Source organism: Myxocyprinus asiaticus, chromosome 37, assembly GCF_019703515.2.
Source record: "Myxocyprinus asiaticus isolate MX2 ecotype Aquarium Trade chromosome 37, UBuf_Myxa_2, whole genome shotgun sequence".
NCBI classification, from domain to species: domain Eukaryota; kingdom Metazoa; phylum Chordata; class Actinopteri; order Cypriniformes; family Catostomidae; genus Myxocyprinus; species Myxocyprinus asiaticus.
In genome coordinates, this window is record NC_059380.1 from 17319478 (window position 1) to 17339182 (window position 19705).

General features: G+C 36.4%; 2 protein-coding genes across 2 annotated transcripts in view; both read left to right on the forward strand.

Annotated features, from left to right (window-relative positions):
* Positions 1-2721: 2721 nt before the first annotated feature.
* On the forward strand, positions 2722-8309 carry LOC127428134 (zinc finger CCCH-type with G patch domain-containing protein-like). The gene is made up of 6 exons (XM_051676237.1): positions 2722-3303; positions 4543-4676; positions 4952-5135; positions 5777-5886; positions 6999-7395; positions 7514-8309. The coding sequence occupies exons 1-6, from the start codon at positions 2726-2728 to the stop codon at positions 7650-7652; spliced, it is 1542 nt and encodes a 513-aa protein (XP_051532197.1). The 5' UTR covers positions 2722-2725; the 3' UTR covers positions 7653-8309.
* Positions 8310-12223: 3914 nt separating this feature from the next.
* LOC127427780 (dynein heavy chain domain-containing protein 1) overlaps positions 12224-19705 on the forward strand; it is a 40621-nt gene continuing 33139 nt past the window's right edge. The window contains exons 1-10 of the mRNA XM_051675556.1: positions 12224-12579; positions 12678-12851; positions 13019-13222; positions 13818-13889; positions 14062-14218; positions 14355-14606; positions 17842-17985; positions 18365-18488; positions 19008-19228; positions 19375-19618. Coding sequence (XP_051531516.1) covers positions 12224-12579; positions 12678-12851; positions 13019-13222; positions 13818-13889; positions 14062-14218; positions 14355-14606; positions 17842-17985; positions 18365-18488; positions 19008-19228; positions 19375-19618 — 1948 coding nt within the window. The remainder of the gene's footprint in view (positions 12580-12677; positions 12852-13018; positions 13223-13817; positions 13890-14061; positions 14219-14354; positions 14607-17841; positions 17986-18364; positions 18489-19007; positions 19229-19374; positions 19619-19705) is intronic.

Below are 19705 nucleotides of genomic sequence, written 5' to 3' on the forward strand. Positions count from 1 at the left end.
TGTTGTTTTTTTTTAATTAATTTTTTATATTAGAATGGTTTGTGGGTCAGTGAATGCACACATACATCTGTCATGTAGGCGCAAGGAGCTTTGATGTTCTCACGAGATGTGTGTTTAACTTGCACATTTTTACCACATTATAGCGACCATGAGGAGGTTACCCCATGTGACTCTACCCTCCCTAGCAACCGGGCCAATTTGGTTGATTAGGAGACCTGGCTGGAGTCACTCAGCACGCCCTGGGATTCGAACTAGTGAGCTAGCGTAATTTACCACTGAGCTACCCAGGCCCCCATGAACAATATGTAACGTTAACATCAAGCGTTTAAAATGGGTACTCCAGTCCAAATTCAAAATATTGGAGAGATTTGTCTCCCCCGCCCCCTCCTCCCCAGACTCCACGCGTTGAGGACACGCAACAGGAACGAGTAAACTGACAATGGCAAGCGACGAGACTTACACTGTAAGTTGATCAGCTAATGTATATGTTTGCAATATTTTTATTGTTTGCAAATATAAACCAGCTCATGTGGATTTTTTATAACGTCAATGTTAGCTAGATGGCTTACATGGCTGCAGCGCGCTGTGTTTGCCCCTAACCTGTTTCAAATCTGGCAACCCGGGTGTCAAAATACTATTGGTGAGTGGGCAGTGGACAGGATCACACAGGCCAAAACACAAACAGAAATTCTGTAACGGACATTTCAAAGTAGAATATACTGGCTGTAGCACTGTTTTCGGAGAAGCCAGTATTTCAACTTAGCATGTTTCCTAAATCTCTAAAATATTATGATAATTGTATGCTTTAGTACAGTAAATATATTACATATTTTTCTGAAAAAAAAAAAAAAAAGATTTAGTGCACCATGAACTATGATGTAGGATGACGATTGTGAGGTCAAAGTTGAGCGGCTCCGCACTGAAAGAGAACCAGACCGTCTATAGCCAAAGAGAAGCAAAACAATGCCAAGAATCCGACCCACGGAAAATATCAAATGTAAGATCATGATTATCAAAAACATTTAGCGAGGTAAAATCATGTATTTGAATATAGGTTGCAAGAAATTAGCAAGAGATCGTGTTAACCGCTGGACTTTCTTGTTACGTTAGCCTAAAAGCTAACCGGATTCATTACGTACAATCCACTCAACCTACATACACTATATTGCCAAAAGTATTCGCTCACCCATCCAAATAATTGAATTCAGGTGTTCCAATTACTTCCACGGCCACAGGTGTGTATATATAATATATATATATATATATGCAGACTGCTTCTACAAACATTTGTGAAAGAATGGGCCGCTCTCAGGAGCTCAGTGAATTCCAGCGTGGTACTGTGATAGGATGCCACCTGTGCAACAAGTCCAGTCGTGAAATTTCCTCGCTACTAAATATTCCACAGTCAACTGTCAGTGGTATTATAACAAAGTGGAAGCGATTGGGAATCACAGCAACTCAGCCACGAAGTGGTAGGCCACGTAAAATGACAGAGCGGGGTCAGCAGATGCTGAGGCACATAGTGTGCAGAGGTCGCCAACTTTCTGCAGAGTCAATTGCTACAGACCTCCAAAGTTCATGTGGCCTTCAGATTAGCTCAAGAACAGTGCGTAGAGAGCTTCATGGAATGGGTTTCCATGGCCGAGGAGCTGCATCCAAGCCATACATCACCAAGTGCAATGCAAAGCGTCGGATGCAGTGGTGTAAAGCACGCCGCCACTGGACTCTAGAGCAGTGGAGACGCGTTCTCTGGAGTGACGAATCACGCTTCTCCATCTGGCAATCTGATGGACGAGTCTGGGTTTGGAGGTTGCCAGGAGAACGGTACTTGTCTGACTGCATTGTGCCAACTGTGAAGTTTGGTGGAGAGGGGATTATGGTGTGGGGTTGTTTTTCAGGAGCTGGGCTTGGCCCCTTAGTTCCAGTGAAAGGAACTCTGAATGCTTCAGCATACAAAGAGATTTTGGACAATTCCATGCTCCCAACTTTGTGGGAACAGTTTGGGGATGGCCCCTTCCTGTTCCAACATGACTGCACACCAGTGCACAAAGCAAGGTCCATAAAGACATGGATGAGCAAGTTTGGTGTGGAAGAACTTGACTGGCCTGCACAGAGTCCTGACCTCAACCCGATAGAGCACCTTTGGGATGAATTAGAGCGAAGACTGCGAGCCAGGCCTTCTCGTCCAACATCAGTGTCTGACCTCACAAATGCGCTTCTGGAAGAATGGTCAAAAATTCCCATAAACACACTCCTAAACCTTGTGGAAAGCCTTCCCAGAAGAGTTGAAGCTGTTGTAGCTGCAAGGGGTGGGCCGACGTCATATTAAACCCTATGGATTAAGAATAGGATGTCACTTAAGTTCATATGCGTCTAAAGGCAGATGAGCGAATACACTATATTGCCAAAAGTATATGTCCAATATGTCACACAAAATCACCAGATACAAGACAATGTAATGATAGATGCTTAGATGTTGAAATAAGAGGCGGAGGCAGAACTCATGGTTGCTAATCTGCAAATACATGTTTGCTAGGAGTAAAGTATTTTTTGTATGATTTTTGTTTGTGAATTTATCACACATGACACTGCTAGCTTAAATTCTGTTCAAGACAAGTGTTTGCAATGTACTGCTGCTGATCGCCTCACTTTTTAGTTTATCTGTTACTGTAGTTCTACCACAGTGAGCTCCTTTAATGTAGTCAGTAGGGCCCTGATCATCACAATGGATGAAAGCAGCCTGGAAGAAGCCATCAAGGCCTACAATGCTCAGCTTCAGCAGGTGGATCTGGCGTTAGCTGCTGGTCTGGGTTCAGCTGAGCAGGCTGACCTGGTGAAGCTAAAGGAAGATCTGCAACAGCTCATTGAACTAACTGAGTCCAGCCTAGTGTCGATCAGAAAAAGCCAGTTGCTAGCTTCACTAGAGAAACCCTCAAGGAACCAAAATGTAACATCAGTTACTGAAGAATCGAGTTTGGATGATGAGTTTGCAGTGTTCTATTCTGAACTGTCGGAGGACACTGCTGAGGTCAGACAGAACGCTGAACCTGATGGAGATGAGGAACAAGAAGAAAACCAGATTGAGCCAGATGAAGAGGAGGATATAAGTGGAACAAAAGTGTGTGCACCCTACCGTACCTCGTGGGGAACACTAGAGTACCACAACGCCTTGGTGGTTTGCTCCGAGGAGCCAGAAGGGGAAGATGCCCGAGTCCGGGTGCTTTACCTCCATCCCACAAACAAATCCATGAAACCCTGTGGATTCTTCCTTGAAGGTAAGTGCCGTTTCATGGACAATTGCAGGTACAGATACAAATTCTATATTAGCAGCAGAAATTTTCTGTTAAATTTACATTTATTCATTTGGCAGATGCTTTTATCCAAAGTGACTTGCAGTGCATTCAAGCTATACATTTTACCATACTACACTTTTATATTTTTACTTTCAGTTTTAGTGTAAACATTGAATACAGGCAGTTTTGTTGGTATTTGTAGCTTTCAAAGTTTTAACATTTGATTGGAAATCAAGCATGTCAAAGCAGACAGTTTTATTCATATTCATATTATCTAAATAGCTGCCTAAACCTTACCCTGTTTACTTTAAAGGAATAGTTCACCCAAAAATGAAAATTCATCATTCACTCAACCTGAGGCCATCCCTGATGTTCATGACTTTCTTCCTTCTGCAGAAAAAAAACAAAAACAAATATTTTTTTGAAGAATATCTCAGCTCTGTAGGTCCATACAAGTGAATGGTGGCCAGAACTCTGAAGCTCCAAAAAGCACATAAAGGCAGTGTGAAAGTAATTCATATGACTCCAGTGGTTTAATCCATGCTTCTGAAGCGATATAAGTGTGAGTGAGAAACAGATCAATATTTAAGTCTTTTTTTACTATGAATCTCAACCTTCACTTTCACAGTCTTCTTTTGTTTTTTGGTGATTTGCATTCTTGCATATCGACATCTACTGGTCGGGGCTGTTCAAAGGTGGAGATTTATAGTAAAAAGTACTTAAGTATCGATCTGTTTCTCACCCACACCTATCATATCGCTTCTGAAGACATGGATTTAACTCCTGGATTCGTATGGATTATGTTTATGCTGCATTTGCGCTTTTTGGAGCTTCAAAGTTCTGGCCACCATTTACGTGCATTGTAAGGACCTACAGAGAATGAGATATTCTTCTGAAAATCTTAATTCGTGTTCTGCAGAAGAAAGAAAGTCATGCACATCTGGGATGGCATTAGAGTGAGTAAATGATGAAAGAATTTTCATTTTTGGGTGAACTATCCCTGTAAAGGTAAACAGCACCACTAGAAGCACTAAACTAAATTGCAAAAATGAACTGTTTTCATTAATTACTGTTTTTGGGAAAACGGGTAGTCCTGCGCCAAAAACTCGATCAGCATTGATTAAGCCAATGGTTTTATATTTTGACCCACTCTGACTGATCCATTTTGTGCTGCTAGTGGGACAGAAATGACACTTTTCACCTTAAGATTCTAAAATGGTAATGACGTGCATGTCTGTGTGTTTGTTAGGTACTCTCATGGCATGGTGGTGTGTGTATCAGAGCTAAGGAACTTCATGGAAGCGGATATTAGTAACATGGAGTCAGGCTCTGCATGTTTGGCCAAGCATGAAGATGGCATCTGGTACCCAGCCAGAATATCAGGTGCAATACCACAGTTATTTCACCAACATCAACAAAGAACGGAAGAAGACAGATTGCTACAAGATAGGATTTTGTTTGTTACAAAACAAATCCCATCAAGTATCTACAAGACATAGAGAGATACATTATTGATGCCTGAGGCAAAATTTCATGGAAAACAGCAGCAGCATCAAACATAGACTGAACAAAAACACAACAGTACATGCACACAGGCAAGTAAAACAGCTGACGGTGCAAACGTGTACAATAAGACATCCTGCTTCCTTTTTCTCCAGAGATTGAAGGTGGTTTTTACACAGTGAAATCTGACTCGCTGCTGTTGAAGGAGGCAGTACTGGAAGCTGATAGGATCATCCCTCCTCTTTGTCAGGACGAGTATTCCTCATCCTCGGACTCTGAGGATGATCCTGACCAGTGTGATGGTAGCTATTCTAAAGGTGCTAAAGCGTTAATTACACCGTTCCCTGGGAATTACATCAAATGACCTTTAATTATTATTTTTTGTCTTGAGACATTATTTTCATTACAATATTTCCCACCTATTGTCATTAATGTAATGCTAAAAAAAAAATCTCATGCTCATTACTGTAATCTGTGAGAAAATAATGATATAGTATTTAAATTGTAACGTATTTATACATCATGGTCAAATTTGTTGTACTGTCTGTAATATGCAGATTAAAAAAACATTGCATTACAGTAATTTTTGAATTTACAATGTAAAGTACTGTATTACAGTTATAAGAATCTAATGACGATTACCACTGAGAATTGAGAATTACAAAAAAAAAAAAAAGTCAAACAGAATTGTTAAAAATGTCACAATGTAAAAAATAAATAAAAATAAACCTTAACGGTCTTAAAATAGGCTTAATTTCATAATGCAAGTTTTTATTATCTATCTGTGAATAGACTACCATTGCACGAATGACAGTGTGTACAGTAAGTGTACAGGAAGTAACTGCAGTTAAGCAATACTGATTTCGAGAATATTTAAAAATGTCATTAACATGTATTAACATGTCTACCTGCAGTATAACAATTATTAGATGCATTTTGTGTTTAAATTAAATTTGTGTTATAGTTTTCACTTCATCTAGAGAGGAAGATTTGACCAAGGTAAACAGTACAGAGTTTTGTGGTTGGGAGGCTCACACACGTGGCACTGGCTCCAAGCTCTTGCTGAAAATGGGTTATGAGGTTGGGAAAGGTAGGTGGCACAGTCAAACATCAGAATGTAAAAATCATCAGAACAGATCTTTTGAATACACTTAATGGCTAAAAGTATGTGGACACCCCCTTCCAAATAACGGGTGGGGTATTATATATACTCCATACAGGGCCATTGTTGAAAATTCTGTGCTTTCAACTTTGTTGCAGCAGTTTGGGGAGTGCCCCCTGTGCACAAAGCGGGGTCCATTAAGAAATGTCCTCACAGAAATGACTGAGATAGCCAAACCCGTTAATTGTAATGGGTTGTTCACGTACCATATGTTCCAGAATATAAGTCGCAGTTTTTTTTCTTCATCTGAAAGTTCCTGCGTCCAAAGCAACTTAATAATGTAATTTAAACTTAATTGATGTCAGCCGGTCAAACACACTGCACACTCAAACACCTGTGCTTAAAACGCTACTACCATCTTTATGACTGATATATTCAATTTGTAAGTAGCCTATTTAGAGCCATTTACTAAGTGTTTTATGAAATCAGTTAAAATATTTTGTCCAATCATATCATTAATTTGCTAACAAATAATGAAATACCCCTGTCAAACACAACTCCTAACGTCCTCACAAAATTATGTGAAACATAAAAACATTCAGTCCACCAGAAGATTAGTGCATAGCAAATAGGTTTACAAAAATTCATGATCGACAGTCAGTTACGAATTAACGAGTTAACGAATTAATGGAATACAAGCATATTCTTTCACTCACAGACTAAAAGCTATTTGTATACAGCAGAGAGTTACACAAGTTTTTATTTTTTATTTATTTTTTATTTTTTGTGAAACATACAGAATTATATTTTTTACACAGTATTACTTAAAGCAGATGCTCCCGATTAAAATTAGCCCAAATAAAACTCTGATCATAGAGCGCATCTTGACATTCTAAGCGGCTGAAAGGAATTCTGCTGCATGCAACCTCTGTGAGTCTTTCAATGCGAATAACTGTTTGTTTTTTTTCTCTCCACAACGTCATTTTGACCTGGTGTTACTTGTATACAGCTGTGACTTTATTTCCATAAAATATGGTTCTTTTTGCTGTGTACTGTATGCTGTGCATAGACCTGGATCAGGTATTTCTGTGTATGAATAGGTTTGGGGAAAACACTTTCTGGTTGTGTAGAGCCAGTTCAAGCAGTAGTTTTTCCGAAAGGCCGCTTGTTGGACCAGTGTGCTGAGTTGACTCAGAGAAAGACTGCAGCTGCAATTGCTAAGGATAACCCAGCCTCTCATAAACCGAAGGCTAAAAAGAGGAAAATCCCCACGTCAACACGTCATAATGTTTTTGATTTCCTGAACTCTAAGCTTGGTGATCATGCCCAGTCTGCATCTCATTCAAGCTCATCAGTCACTGGCGCAGAGGCCTACAGGGGCGGAAAGAGCACCAAACGCTCCCTGAATGTTCGTCTCTTCCAAGCCACAGAGAAAGTAGCTCAGACGGAGAGAGAAATCCAAAGTCTTACCGAGTCTCTCAGAAAACGAAACGGAAGGTAGGCTCTCCTCACCTTCCTTTGTGTTAATCCCTCTCTCTCAGTAGCAATATAATTGTATTCTCTTTTTTTAGTTTCTTTTTAAGCTGAAGTCTTGTGCTTTCTCTCTTGTCCTCAGGGATGCTACAGTGGTCAGTCAAATAGAGGAGAAGCTCAGCGCCTCTCGCAAGTTGCTGGAGCAGTTGAAGGCTCATGAGCAGTCCATCCAGAGAGAACAGAAGAAAGCAGATACACATAAGAAAATGACTGAAATCTGAGAAAATAAAACTTCAAATTGCTGTCATTTATGCTGTTATATGGTTACAGGGGATTTTTGTATATTTTGCCACACAGCCAGTTATTGCAGTTCTGTTTAAATTAATACTTTTTATAAATATGTGTATATGAGAAGTCTGCATGGAATTGTTTTTTTTTTTTTTTTTTGCTCTTTTCTGACAGAGAGCATCTTTGCTTGCTCAATATCACATAATGGGTTTTTTTTATCATTTGTCTTAATATTTCAAAATTTGTCATGAAATATTTTACTGATCAAGCTCTTTTAGTGTAAACAAGAATGTTTTAAAACTAAATAAAATAGTTATAATACATCCAGCAATGTTAAAATTTAAGGTGACCAGGAAAGTAGACTGCGCAATAGTGTGAAGCTAGCTGCTGCGCCGTAAGCCCTCAATTGACTGCAAAGTAACAGAAAAATAATCACATTAGTCCTTTCATTTCTGCATCGAATCTAGTTGCACCATTGGAATAAAAAATATTTATATTTAACAGTGATGCAAACTACTCACCTTTTGCCTAAAGTCAAATGTTTTAAGCTAAATTGGCAATTTTGTCTACATTTTATTTATTCAAATCAATTAAAAGGGGTACTTTAATCTTAAACACTTAAGCTTTAAATACAACAACTAAAATTCACTGAACATCTACTTCTGGAACACTTGCTATGACTTCCTCACCTTTTTCACCTTATGAGTTTGCAGCCCTGATTTAATATAAAAAATGAGCGTTAAAACATTCTGCGTAATGGATCGGACAACAGCATCACAAGTTGAATAACAATCATCAGCAAGCACAATTAAGCAAATTATTTTCTTGATGTGTCAAAATGATTTCATCACTTAATTTTATTAGGTTCTGTAAATATCAAAATAATTGTCATGTAAACATTTGCTGCATTGGTATTTATATAAATTATAATTACATATTATACAGTACTGTGCAGAAGTTTTAGGCACTTGTGAAAAATGTTGCATAGTGAGGATGTCTTCAAAAAATAGTGACATAAATAGTTTTCATGTATTAGTTAATGTCATACAAAGTCAACATAAAAAAAAAAAAAAGAAAGCTAAATCAATATTTGGTGTGACCACCTTTGCCTTTAAAACAGCACCAATTCTCCTAGGTACACCTGGACACAGTTTTTCTTGGTTGTTGGCAGATAGGATGTTCCAAGCTTCTTGGAGAATTCGCCACAGTTCTTCTATCTATTTAGGCTCTCTCAATTGTTTGTCTCTTTATGAAATCCCAGACTGACATGATGTTCAGTGGGGGCCATGACATCTGTTGCAGGGCTCCCTGTTCTATTCTAATCTTTTCTATTTGCAAAAGTAATGTTTAGGAGTCTAACATTTATATTTCCTATTGACACACTAAAGCTGAAGACATAAATAACCATCTTAAGACAAATGCTTTTGTGAAACATCTTGCGTGCCTAAGACTTTTGCACAGTACTGTATATATAATAATAAAAGTAATGATTATTATTATTATTACATTAATTCCAAAGTGGAATATTTAGGTTGATCTACTTCAAAGTGTAAATTGTGATGCTTTTCTAGATTGTGTTTTTGTTTTTTAAATTTGCGTGCATAATTCTGTATACTGTGTTTATTTGAACTCTTAACGGAAAGTTTGAGTTAGTTTGCTGCTGTTCCCATGGGAACCGAAGTTTTAAACACAGTGATGTTCTGAGGTTTGATGTTTCATTGCAGGTAAGACAAATACTTACGTCAGTTTAATAGTTTAAATAGCTGTATTTTTCTTATTCACACACTAACTTGGCAATATGTCAGCATTATTATGTTTTATCTTGACCGTCAACAAAATACGTTTTTTCCTCGTTCCTTGTATCGACGCACATACACTCTGGGGCTACTCCATATGCGCTGCATCGCTAATTACAGGATTTTTTGCTCAATCAATAGCAAACAAATTACCATATACCATACCCTTACACAAATGTACCATAGCAACCATATTTTCCGTTCGAGTTATTTTTGCTACAATAAAACTGTTAACTAGGTATCGCCTGCTTTGTAAAACCACTGTCAAAAAAAGATATAAACAAAACGTACATTTTGAAAATGTACATTGTTTGAGGAAGGTCCACAGGCTATATTAAATTATTATGGTTTTACAGTTTTAACAATTGTTGTAACTACGGTTGCCACCTTGGCCCTGGACACCAGTGACCGAAAAACATATTGCTGGACATCGTACAAGAAATAAAACATATTATTTATAATTGTTTACTCCTTGTTTGATATGGAAATAGATATTGCATATGGATGACTAGCAAGTCTAGCTGGATAGCTACATTTAAAGTACAGTAAATAGAAAATAAGTAAAAAGCTATCAAAATAATTTGTTAACAAAAATATAACTTGTTTGGTTATGACACGTAATAAGTGTACATCCCTATCACTAAGAATAAAGAGTACATTTTCTTACCTTTCCGGACATCAAAACACCAGTCTTTCTTGACAGACATGTGCTCCACTAGGATCTCAAGTCATTATGGCTACCAAGTAAACTTAATGTTGAAAAAAACGTTGTTTCAGTGCATTATGTAGAGTGTGTTTGTAATGACGGATACATTAAGAGACAGGTATAAATGAAAGGAAATAAAGAACAAAATCCAGATGTATACTTAAAATGTGCTAATAATATGATAGCTTAAACAATGTTTAATTAAAATACACCTAAAATTGCAAAATTTTGTAGGAAAGTTTTAATTTAAATATGGCATTATATTTGAAACTCAGGGTTGCGGACAACAACAAAACATGCATTTTCTACCTTAAAACACAAATAAAATGTACTAAAGTAATTATCTTGAGACACAATAAAAAAAGTTTTGATCGGTCTTTGTCTAAACTGACTATGGACATTTAAAATAGTTGTGGGAAATGTGTTTTTCCAAGAAATACACCCCAGGGACAGAAATATGCCTGTAATCTGAGATACAGCAAATAATTCAATCAAACTATAACATCAATACGCTCAAAAAATATTTTATCCTATTCTTAAGATACACATTTAAATTTCATAACAAAGTTCCATAAAAATAAAGTGTATAATATAAATGTATATATAAGTGTAACTTAAAATATTTAGGTTTGATGGAATCATGATATGAAATTGAAATGTATAAAAAATAATTTTAGTGTACTTTTGTGTGAGTGTATGTGTGTGTGTGTACAGGTTTAACATATTATTTAGTTATTCTGGCCCTAAGTGGTTTTCTTGAGTTTAAGATTCACACTGAACATTTAAATGTTTTACAAATTAAAATAAGTTTAAAAAACATTTGTACATTTAAACCAAAGGAAATCAAATAAATTTGCATAAGATTAACAGTATGCATTTCAAGATTTATGCATTTCAATTTCAAAACAAATTTCCATCAAATTGACTTGAGTAATCTTTAATAAAATAAAGTAAAACTGAATTGTTCTACTTGGGGCACTTTTCACACATCACGTGAAAATATTCAAATTCTGGGACATTTTGCATCCAGAATGGAATTAAATTTTTCCAGGACAGACAGCCAAAACCCGGGACGATCCTGGAAAATCCTGGACGGGTGGTAACATTGTTTTGGCGGAAACTGTTGTTAGCATATTAGACAACTCTTATGTGCTCTATCTGCTCAGTTTCAAGTGCCGACATTAACACTGGACTATTTTAGAGAACTAATAAATTAATTTTAGTAGTACCGCTAGTTAGTGTGTAGCCGGTGGGCTGCAAATAACCACACAGGACACAGGGGTATCTGACAGCTGTTAAAAAAACAAAACAAACTCCTGTCGGGCCATATTGTATTAAAAAAAATAAATAAAAAAGAATAAAGGATATAAAAAAAACGGAAATACGGTACAATGAAATACAAAAATGTAATACAAAAATGAAATATGGTAGAGGCTAATGTCAAATGAAAATACAAACAGGGCATTAGCCTACCCATATGCTTCAACACATACTTAATTCATACATTTTATGCATTTAACACATGCTTAAATCACTCAAAGCATTTTATGCTTTTTTGCAGGCTTAAAGACATGTATAACAGTTTAAAACAATAAAATTCTCATTACACATGTTCACTTAATTGGAAAACTCTGGCCTATAAATCATTAAATAAGATCCTCACATGTGCGCAAAACGTGGTCAAACTCCACACATGCAATCCATATGCATCCTTCAAATATAACCCATAACAAACACTCAATTTTAACATAAGACTTTTCTGAATACATATTTAATGCAATTTTTAAGCATTTTGTGTAAAATTTGATATTTACCCAAATAATTCTCAAACAATGAACAAAACCGGGAGTTCTCTTGCACAACGTATGTTCTCACATCTCTAACAGGAGAGAGTGCCAAAAAGCATGTGTCACAAAATCCGGTTCTTAAAGGGTCCATGTCCAATTTATGAGTTAAATGTAATGAAATGTCTCCACTTGGCTATACGTGCATTATTATTTATTTATTTTATTTTTTCAGAGAATGGCCTTGAAATGAAAGTGGTATCAGATGTCTTTGAACCATGTCATCACCCAAGAGAGAATCTCAGAGAAAAGGCAGTACAAGACCTGCCATCACGCAAAGCAAAAGAGAAGACAAGCTTGACTTCTCATCAAAATGCAGTTTGGAATGTGTAGCCACAGCATTACCAGCATTTAAGCAAAAAACCTCACTCTTCCACCACACCCTTACAAACAGGGCCCTGTCTCCACTGCAATATGATCTGTCTCTTCTTAAACTACCTCAGTTAGTATCAAAGGTGGGAGTTGAGCTCGCAGTCAGAGAGTCTGTGTGGAAGGAAGGACCCCGTTTGATGGTATCTGCACTTAGTGCTGATATTCCTGTCAAAGCAATGCAGCACAGTGTCAGAAAATTCGAGTAGGTGGTCTTGGAACTTTTCCTATTGCCAGCTTGTTCTATTCACTTTTAATTGTTTTTGCTCATATGATTGTAATTAATTGGTCTGTGTTTTCAAGTTTTGACCATGAGAAACCCACCGTGCCACAGGAAAGGACTAAAACCAGGAAAAAATGCAGACCCAAATCCAAACCACTCTCTGGAACTGAGGTGGTTGAGATTTTAGCAAAGAAAAAACATCTGGGAGAATATGATTTTTATGATTTGAAGGCTTCTGAAGATGGTCCTTACAGGTGCCAGGCATTGCATTGATCATTTTCATTCACATAATATTCTGACCTTTTCTGCAAAAGACCAAAAGTTTTTAATAAAAGTATGATATGAATATTGCTGTTATATGAGATTGGAAATTTGGTTCATATGCTGAATAAAACTAATGTATATGCTCTTATATCATCAGACCATATGACTTGCACGTGGTCCCAAGCAGTGCGGCGGGCACAGATTACTACACCTTCACCCCTGCCACCGTAATACATGTGCAGGATGGATGCTGTGTTGAGCTGTGGACCCTAACAGAGTGGTATCGAGAGTCTGTGCTATGGCGAGTTCTGAGAGACATCCCATTTTTCAGAGATGATTTACTTCGCAAGACTTTCAAACGGTGATTCAGCTAAATCTTAATGGAATATTCCAGGTTCAATACATGTTAAGCTCATTTGAAAGCATTTGTGGCATAATGTTGATTACCACCACAAAAATGTATTGCGACTCATCCCTCCTTTTCTTTAACAAAGCAAAAATTGAGGTGACAGTGAGGCACTTAAAATAAAGGTGAATGTGGCCAATTTTTGGAGCATTTAAAGACAGAAATGTGAAGCTTATAATTTTATAAAAGCACTTGTATTAAAACTCAAGTATTGTTTGAGCTGTAAAGTTGTTTAAATTATAATTTTTACAGTCATTTTAGGGTTTGTTGACATTTCACTTCCATTGTAAGTGCCCCACTGTAACCCAGAGTTTTGCTTTTTTTAAAGAAAACTAAAAATACATTTTTGTGGTAATCAATATTATACCACAAATATTGTCGATTGAGCTTAACTTGTATTGAACCCAGAATATTCCTTTAATATTAAAGCACTTTGGAATGTTTGATCTCAGTGTTTTGTATCAGAAGCCACTGTTTGGCCATGTGATTGTAACCTTGACAACTTTTTAAGGTGGCACAGGAATGTACATAAAGCTTCTGTCCAACACAGGATTGACTTTCTTCCATCTCAACTGTTGATAGCAGTGCCCCAGTTCAGGGACACCTTACTACATCTCTCCAGGTTTTTGCCTTTCCAGTTTGTTGTTTGGCTTTCCATATTCTATATTAAATAATACATTGAAAAGTTTTCTGTTGATAAATGTCTGTTGCTATAAATGTAAAAATGTAATCTATACTAAACTATGCCAATCAAAACTTTAAACATTGACTATACTAATTTTTATTTTTCTTAGATTAATCGAGGAGCTAAAGCAAATCAATTGGCTACCACAAGACGATTCAAGGACTTATACACTCTTAGAGTTCCAAACTGCACTCCTGGAAAAGAATCAGGCAGCTCAAGTTTCTTTAGATAGTTTCCTAGATTGCCGTGCTGTAATTCTGAATATGGTAAATGGCATAGCATGCTTTTTGAAGATATACACTATCTACAGTAAATTGTTTACATGCGCATACATGAAAGAGAGATGAAGAGTACATTCATACCCTAGCCTCAATAACATGCAGACATGTCGTTTACTCGCAGGTAAAGGATAAGAGTTACCAAGCATATCAAGAACTCCAAAGGAAAGTGGAACACTCAAAGCTTAACCATGGCAGACAATCCATATACCTTCATCACACCTACCTTAGAAACCTGCAGAAAGAGCTCAGCCAAGCAGAGCGAGCCCTTCAGCAGCTGGAAAACCTAGCTGCTCTAGCTGACTGCATGACTATTCAAAACCTTGTCACCATCTCAAAGCAGGAGGTCACAGCTTTCCTAAACAATGTTTTAAAGGTGAGTGACAAGGTTCTAATTTTCAGTTGTATTGTTGTGCCTGATAACACTCTGGTTTCCAGACAACAAAGGATTTTTTTAAGCTACTCTCAATCATGAAATAATTTCACCGCTATTACATGGGACAGTTAAGATTATTTAACTATCTTTAAACTAAGGTGACCAGATTTCTGAAATGAAAAACAGGGACATTTCAAGTTCAGTGTCACTGTCACTGAAATTTCATGTTACTTATTAAAAAAGAGGACAAATCGGATTTTATGTATTTTGACCATGGTGAATGTGGTAATGTGCTGAACTATTGTCCCATGTAATAGCAGTGAAATGATTTCATGATTGAGAGTAGCTTAAAAAAATCCTTTGTTGTATGTAACCACAGGCACAACATTACAAGAAATTATTTTGGTTAAACTTAAAAAAGTAAGTAACCAGGTTGCCTTAATATGTTGAGTTCATTTAAAATAAAATGTGATAATAAAATAAAATAAATAAGTAATAATTTGAATAAAAAGGTCTAGTAAAATAACAATTAGTGGAATGAACTATTTTTATTTTTATTTTTACATTATATCAGTGCATTGCCATTGTGCCATTAGTTTACTCAAAAACACAGATTCTTTTGTTATCTGAACAAACTAGTAAATCTAAGTTGATCTGGCAAAAATATAAAGTTAACAAACCATGGAAATATTTTTTTTTTTCGGAGGTAAATTTGATCATTATTTTGTGGTCTTCTGTTTCATCTTCATTGTGTTCATTCTTTTCTATGCTGTATAGATGTCATTATGGCATAAAAGTGAACTAAACAAACATGTATAAACAATGAGGAACTATTGCAGCTGACTCCACAGCACAGGGGTCCTGCCCTTTGAGCATCTTTATCATTTCATGGAATACAGTGAATAATGTAAACATTTAGCATCGAAAACATATTTAATCATATGACACAAAGATATTCAATATTGTATAATAATAATAATAATAATTATCATAATACTTCATTAATGTATTTCATTATAAATTTGTATTTATTTTTCCATGTTATTAGTGTCATATTCTTATTTTAAATTTATTACGGGTATATGTTAATACAACAAATGAGTAAATATGTGAGAAGGTATTTCTCAGCTAAACATGATCAGTAAGCAGAAATCTCAGACAGGCGAAGAGGAAATGAAATATATACACTACCGGTCAAAAGTTTTGAAACACTTACTCATTCTTTATTATAATTTTTTTTTTTGTTTTTGTTTTTTTTTTCACATTTAGAATAATAGTTAAAAGTCATCAAAACTATGGAATAACATAAATGGAACTATGGGAATTATGTTGTGACTAAATAAAATACAAACTAAATCAAAACTGTGTTATATTTTACATCTTCAAAGTAGTCACCCTTTGCCTAGAATTTGCAGACATGTACTCTTGACATTTTCTCAACCAACATCTTGAGGTATCGCCCTGGGATGATTTTTAAACAGTATTGAAGGAGTTCCCATCTATGTTGGGCACTTATTGGCTGCTTTTCTTTATTATTTGGTCCAAGTCATCAATTTCAAAATCTTTTTTTTTTTATTACATATGAGTTTTATAATGAAATAAATGTATATGGTAGCACAATTATATTTTTGTCTACAAAACTAATTTCAAACATTTAAGCATACATCTTTTAAGATCATGAGAAACATTTCAGTCAAGTGTTTCAAAACTTTTGACCGGTAGTGTAGGTCTGTCTAAACTTATCTTCAGAGCAGCGATAGACAGTGCAGCTTAATTAAAAGCTTATCAATATCGTATTAATTTGACAATGAATAAAATATCTAAACCCAGATGTTAGAGGACGCACACAAGAAACTGGCAGTGAAATGTATGTCAGTTTCTGCTTGTTGTATATTAGGAAAGACATTGAAGCAGGGATCTTCCATAACCCTCAAGCTCTATAGTGTCTAACATTTAATTAACCCAAATTAAGACATCAGGCCAAAGCTAGGCAACTGAGACTGTCATGATCAAAATAAGGGACTATAAGGTTTTATAAGGTACGACTTTCCTTCTTTCATAGCTTCTTTCAAAATAACACTGACCAACTGTAATCCAAAAAACAGATTCAAAACATGTCATAACACTGAAACATTCACGTGACTCAGTGCTGTTGGAATAAACAACAACTATATTGCATTATTTAGCTAATAAACTACAAATGCAAACGAGATGTTATAAAGAAAATGACCCACCTCATGTGTTTTTATTTGCTGATCCCGTGCCGTGATGAAGAGCACGTGGAACATATGGACCTGTTTTTCTTAATTACCACCTTTTATTTTGATAAAGTCTTATGTAATATGGTGCTCCTTTTCAGTCACATGTTTCCCTGCAAGGTGCAATGTAATCTGTGCTGTGATGTACTGATTTACTGTACATTTCTTTGCAGATATTTTATTATACATTTTTATTTTTCCATGTTATTAATGTCATATTCTTCTTTGAAATTTATTTTGGGTATATGTTAATACAACAAATGTGTAAATATGTGAGAAGGTGCTTCCTTTAGTCAGTGTGTGAATATTACTAGTGTGAGAGGGGATGGTGGGCCGATAGCACTGATATACACACACACTCTGATTAAAGATAAAATTATTGATTTTATTTGTTCATCTGCGGGGATTCATTTGACTGCTTTTCACCAGCATGTTATAGTTTGTGCGGGAATTCCCGCATTATGAAGGCCAAACTTTCAGGAACGTTTTACACTGTGCAATAAAATCCCACGCCAAATTCAGAACCTGTTTAAAATACATAACAATAAAACTTTACAATATAAACAGCTAGTATGTGCCTTACTTTGAAGCTTATAACAATCATGATTATTCTCTTCAATTGCCTGGTCCAGTTTTTAATGGCAAAACAGGCCCAACCAAGTAATCAGTGAAGGAAGACGAATGAATTGAAGCTTCTATAGCGAGCTGCCCCCTCTATTGGTCAAAATAAATAGCACACGGTAGGCTTTGCTGCTTGGGCTTTCTTGCAATGTAATATTTCACTATGAATGCTGTCTTGAATGCTCGGGGAAATACGGGGACATTTCTGGGGACAGCTCCAGTTGGGGACAGACCACCAAAAACCCAGACTGTCCCCGGAAAATGGGGACGTCTTGTCACCCTACTTTAAACAGCTGTTGGAGAAGCATAAAAATGTAACTAACAATTAAATATAATCTATGTGTGTACCTTTCCAGAGAGAGCAGGAACAACAGGGCAGCCTCTTCCAGGCAGAGATTGTATTTGGAGTAGATGGCCAGCTTACTGTTTTTCCTCCACTGCACTTGTTCCAGGAAGTTTTGTTTGGAGCTGTGCTATCGGTAGTAGATTCTGTCCTGCTGGTGAGAAGTCTTCTCCAGCAACATTCACTTTGATCTTACCTTAAAGGGATAGTACTATTTTACTCTCCCTCATGTTGTTCCAAATTTGTTTGACATTCTTTCGTCCATTGGACAAACGTTTATTTATTTATTTACATATAATTAAAGTGAAGGTGACTGAAGCTAACATCTCCTTTTGTGTTACACGGAAGAGAGGAATTAATATGAGTTTGTAACAGAAATGTGAGGGTGAGTAAATGGTGACAGAATTCTCATTTTTGGGTGAACTATTCCTTTAATATGAGAAGTAGCCTTCATAGTTTTAACCATTACTTCAAGGACTTTCAATACTGTGACTGGTATTGGTGAGTGAATGCTGAGCTGGTGATTTGATTTACAGGTATTTGATTCATGGAGTTTGTCATTTGACTCTAAAGTCCAACTGCTTAAAAGTTCCATGTTCATCAGTGGTGTTGAAGACCTCACCAGCAGAGCATGTACCAGTATGACTACTGGCACTACAGGTGACTGACTGTTCATTAAGGCATGTTAATCAAAACTCATTTGTTACTCCTAAAGGTGATTCAACTCAACATGACACCAAGAAACCAGAAGTGAAGGACAAAAATTCCAGAGGAGAAAAAAAAAAAAAAAAAAAAGATAGTGCATTACAGAAAACTGCTGTTGTGTTTTTCTTAAGGGGTCATTTTATGAAAAATAAATGTTCCTTGATCCTTTGAAATAAAAGTGTTTGATGTACTATGTAAACGTATTGTAAGTTTCAGAACTGAAAACGTCCTACTCTGTCCAAAAAGACCATCTATTAAAAATAAGCTGCAAAATCAACTTGATATGAAAATGTTGAAACCCGCAACCGATGAGCATTGTTACTCATTTCAACAAGAGGATATTTACATTGAAGTCTTAAAGGCACAGCAGACCTGTTCTAAGGGTCAGAGAGAGGGGAAGATGGCTTTTTGGGTGGGTGGGGGGGATTTAGCATAATATTCTAATATTCTGTATGTTCTTTACTACATTTGAAGACAGTGGTTTTGAAGTAGCAGGTCCTAGCAGAGTTGCCTCCCAAAAAGAGTGTAATATGTCACCCCAAACCATTGTGCCAGTCAAAATGAACTCCCTCAGGATTGAGGCACAAAGAGTGCGAGGGTACTATCATTCTCTGTCACGGAGACAGCTAGAGTGGAATTTGAAACTCCATATTGGCACAGAAGAGATTCAAAATGAGCAGACCAAGATTACACAGGTATTCTGACTTTACATCTGGACACTGTGTGTGCTTTAAATTAAAATAAATGCCACTGCTTAGAAGATTGCAGTTTATGTCCAGCATTAGTATATTACAGAACAAACATTGCAGTTATGATTCTCTTGTGTAATTCTCTTGTATAGGAAGCCATTGCAGAGGTGCACCAACTATGTGAGAGTCACTCTTGGTTGATAGATGTTCTTGTATTCACCAACCAGTGGGGTTCAACTGCTCTGGAGGCCTTGCAAGGAGGTTCCTCCCTGAAATATGAGGAACAAATAAAGAAACTTCATTTTTGGATGGATAGAGTTCACAACATGCCATCATCCTTTACCACATCGAATAAACTGTTCACTGTTAAGATCTCCAACATCCAGGATGAGATGGGTGTGATTAAGCCTCTGCAATTCAGATGTATTAATCAAAATGTCTTTGTATACTTCTGATCAGGCTTTTTTAGGTTTTGTACTGGTT

Bases quoted from the DNA above. Each gene is read 5' to 3' on its own strand.
- LOC127428134 (XM_051676237.1), top strand. From the start codon at position 2,726: ATGGATGAAAGCAGCCTGGAAGAAGCCATCAAGGCCTACAATGCTCAG. The intron at 4,677-4,951 runs GTGCAATACCAC...CTTTTTCTCCAG, and splicing joins GTACCCAGCCAGAATATCAG to AGATTGAAGGTGGTTTTTAC. The intron at 7,396-7,513 runs GTAGGCTCTCCT...TCTTGTCCTCAG, and splicing joins CTCAGAAAACGAAACGGAAG to GGATGCTACAGTGGTCAGTC.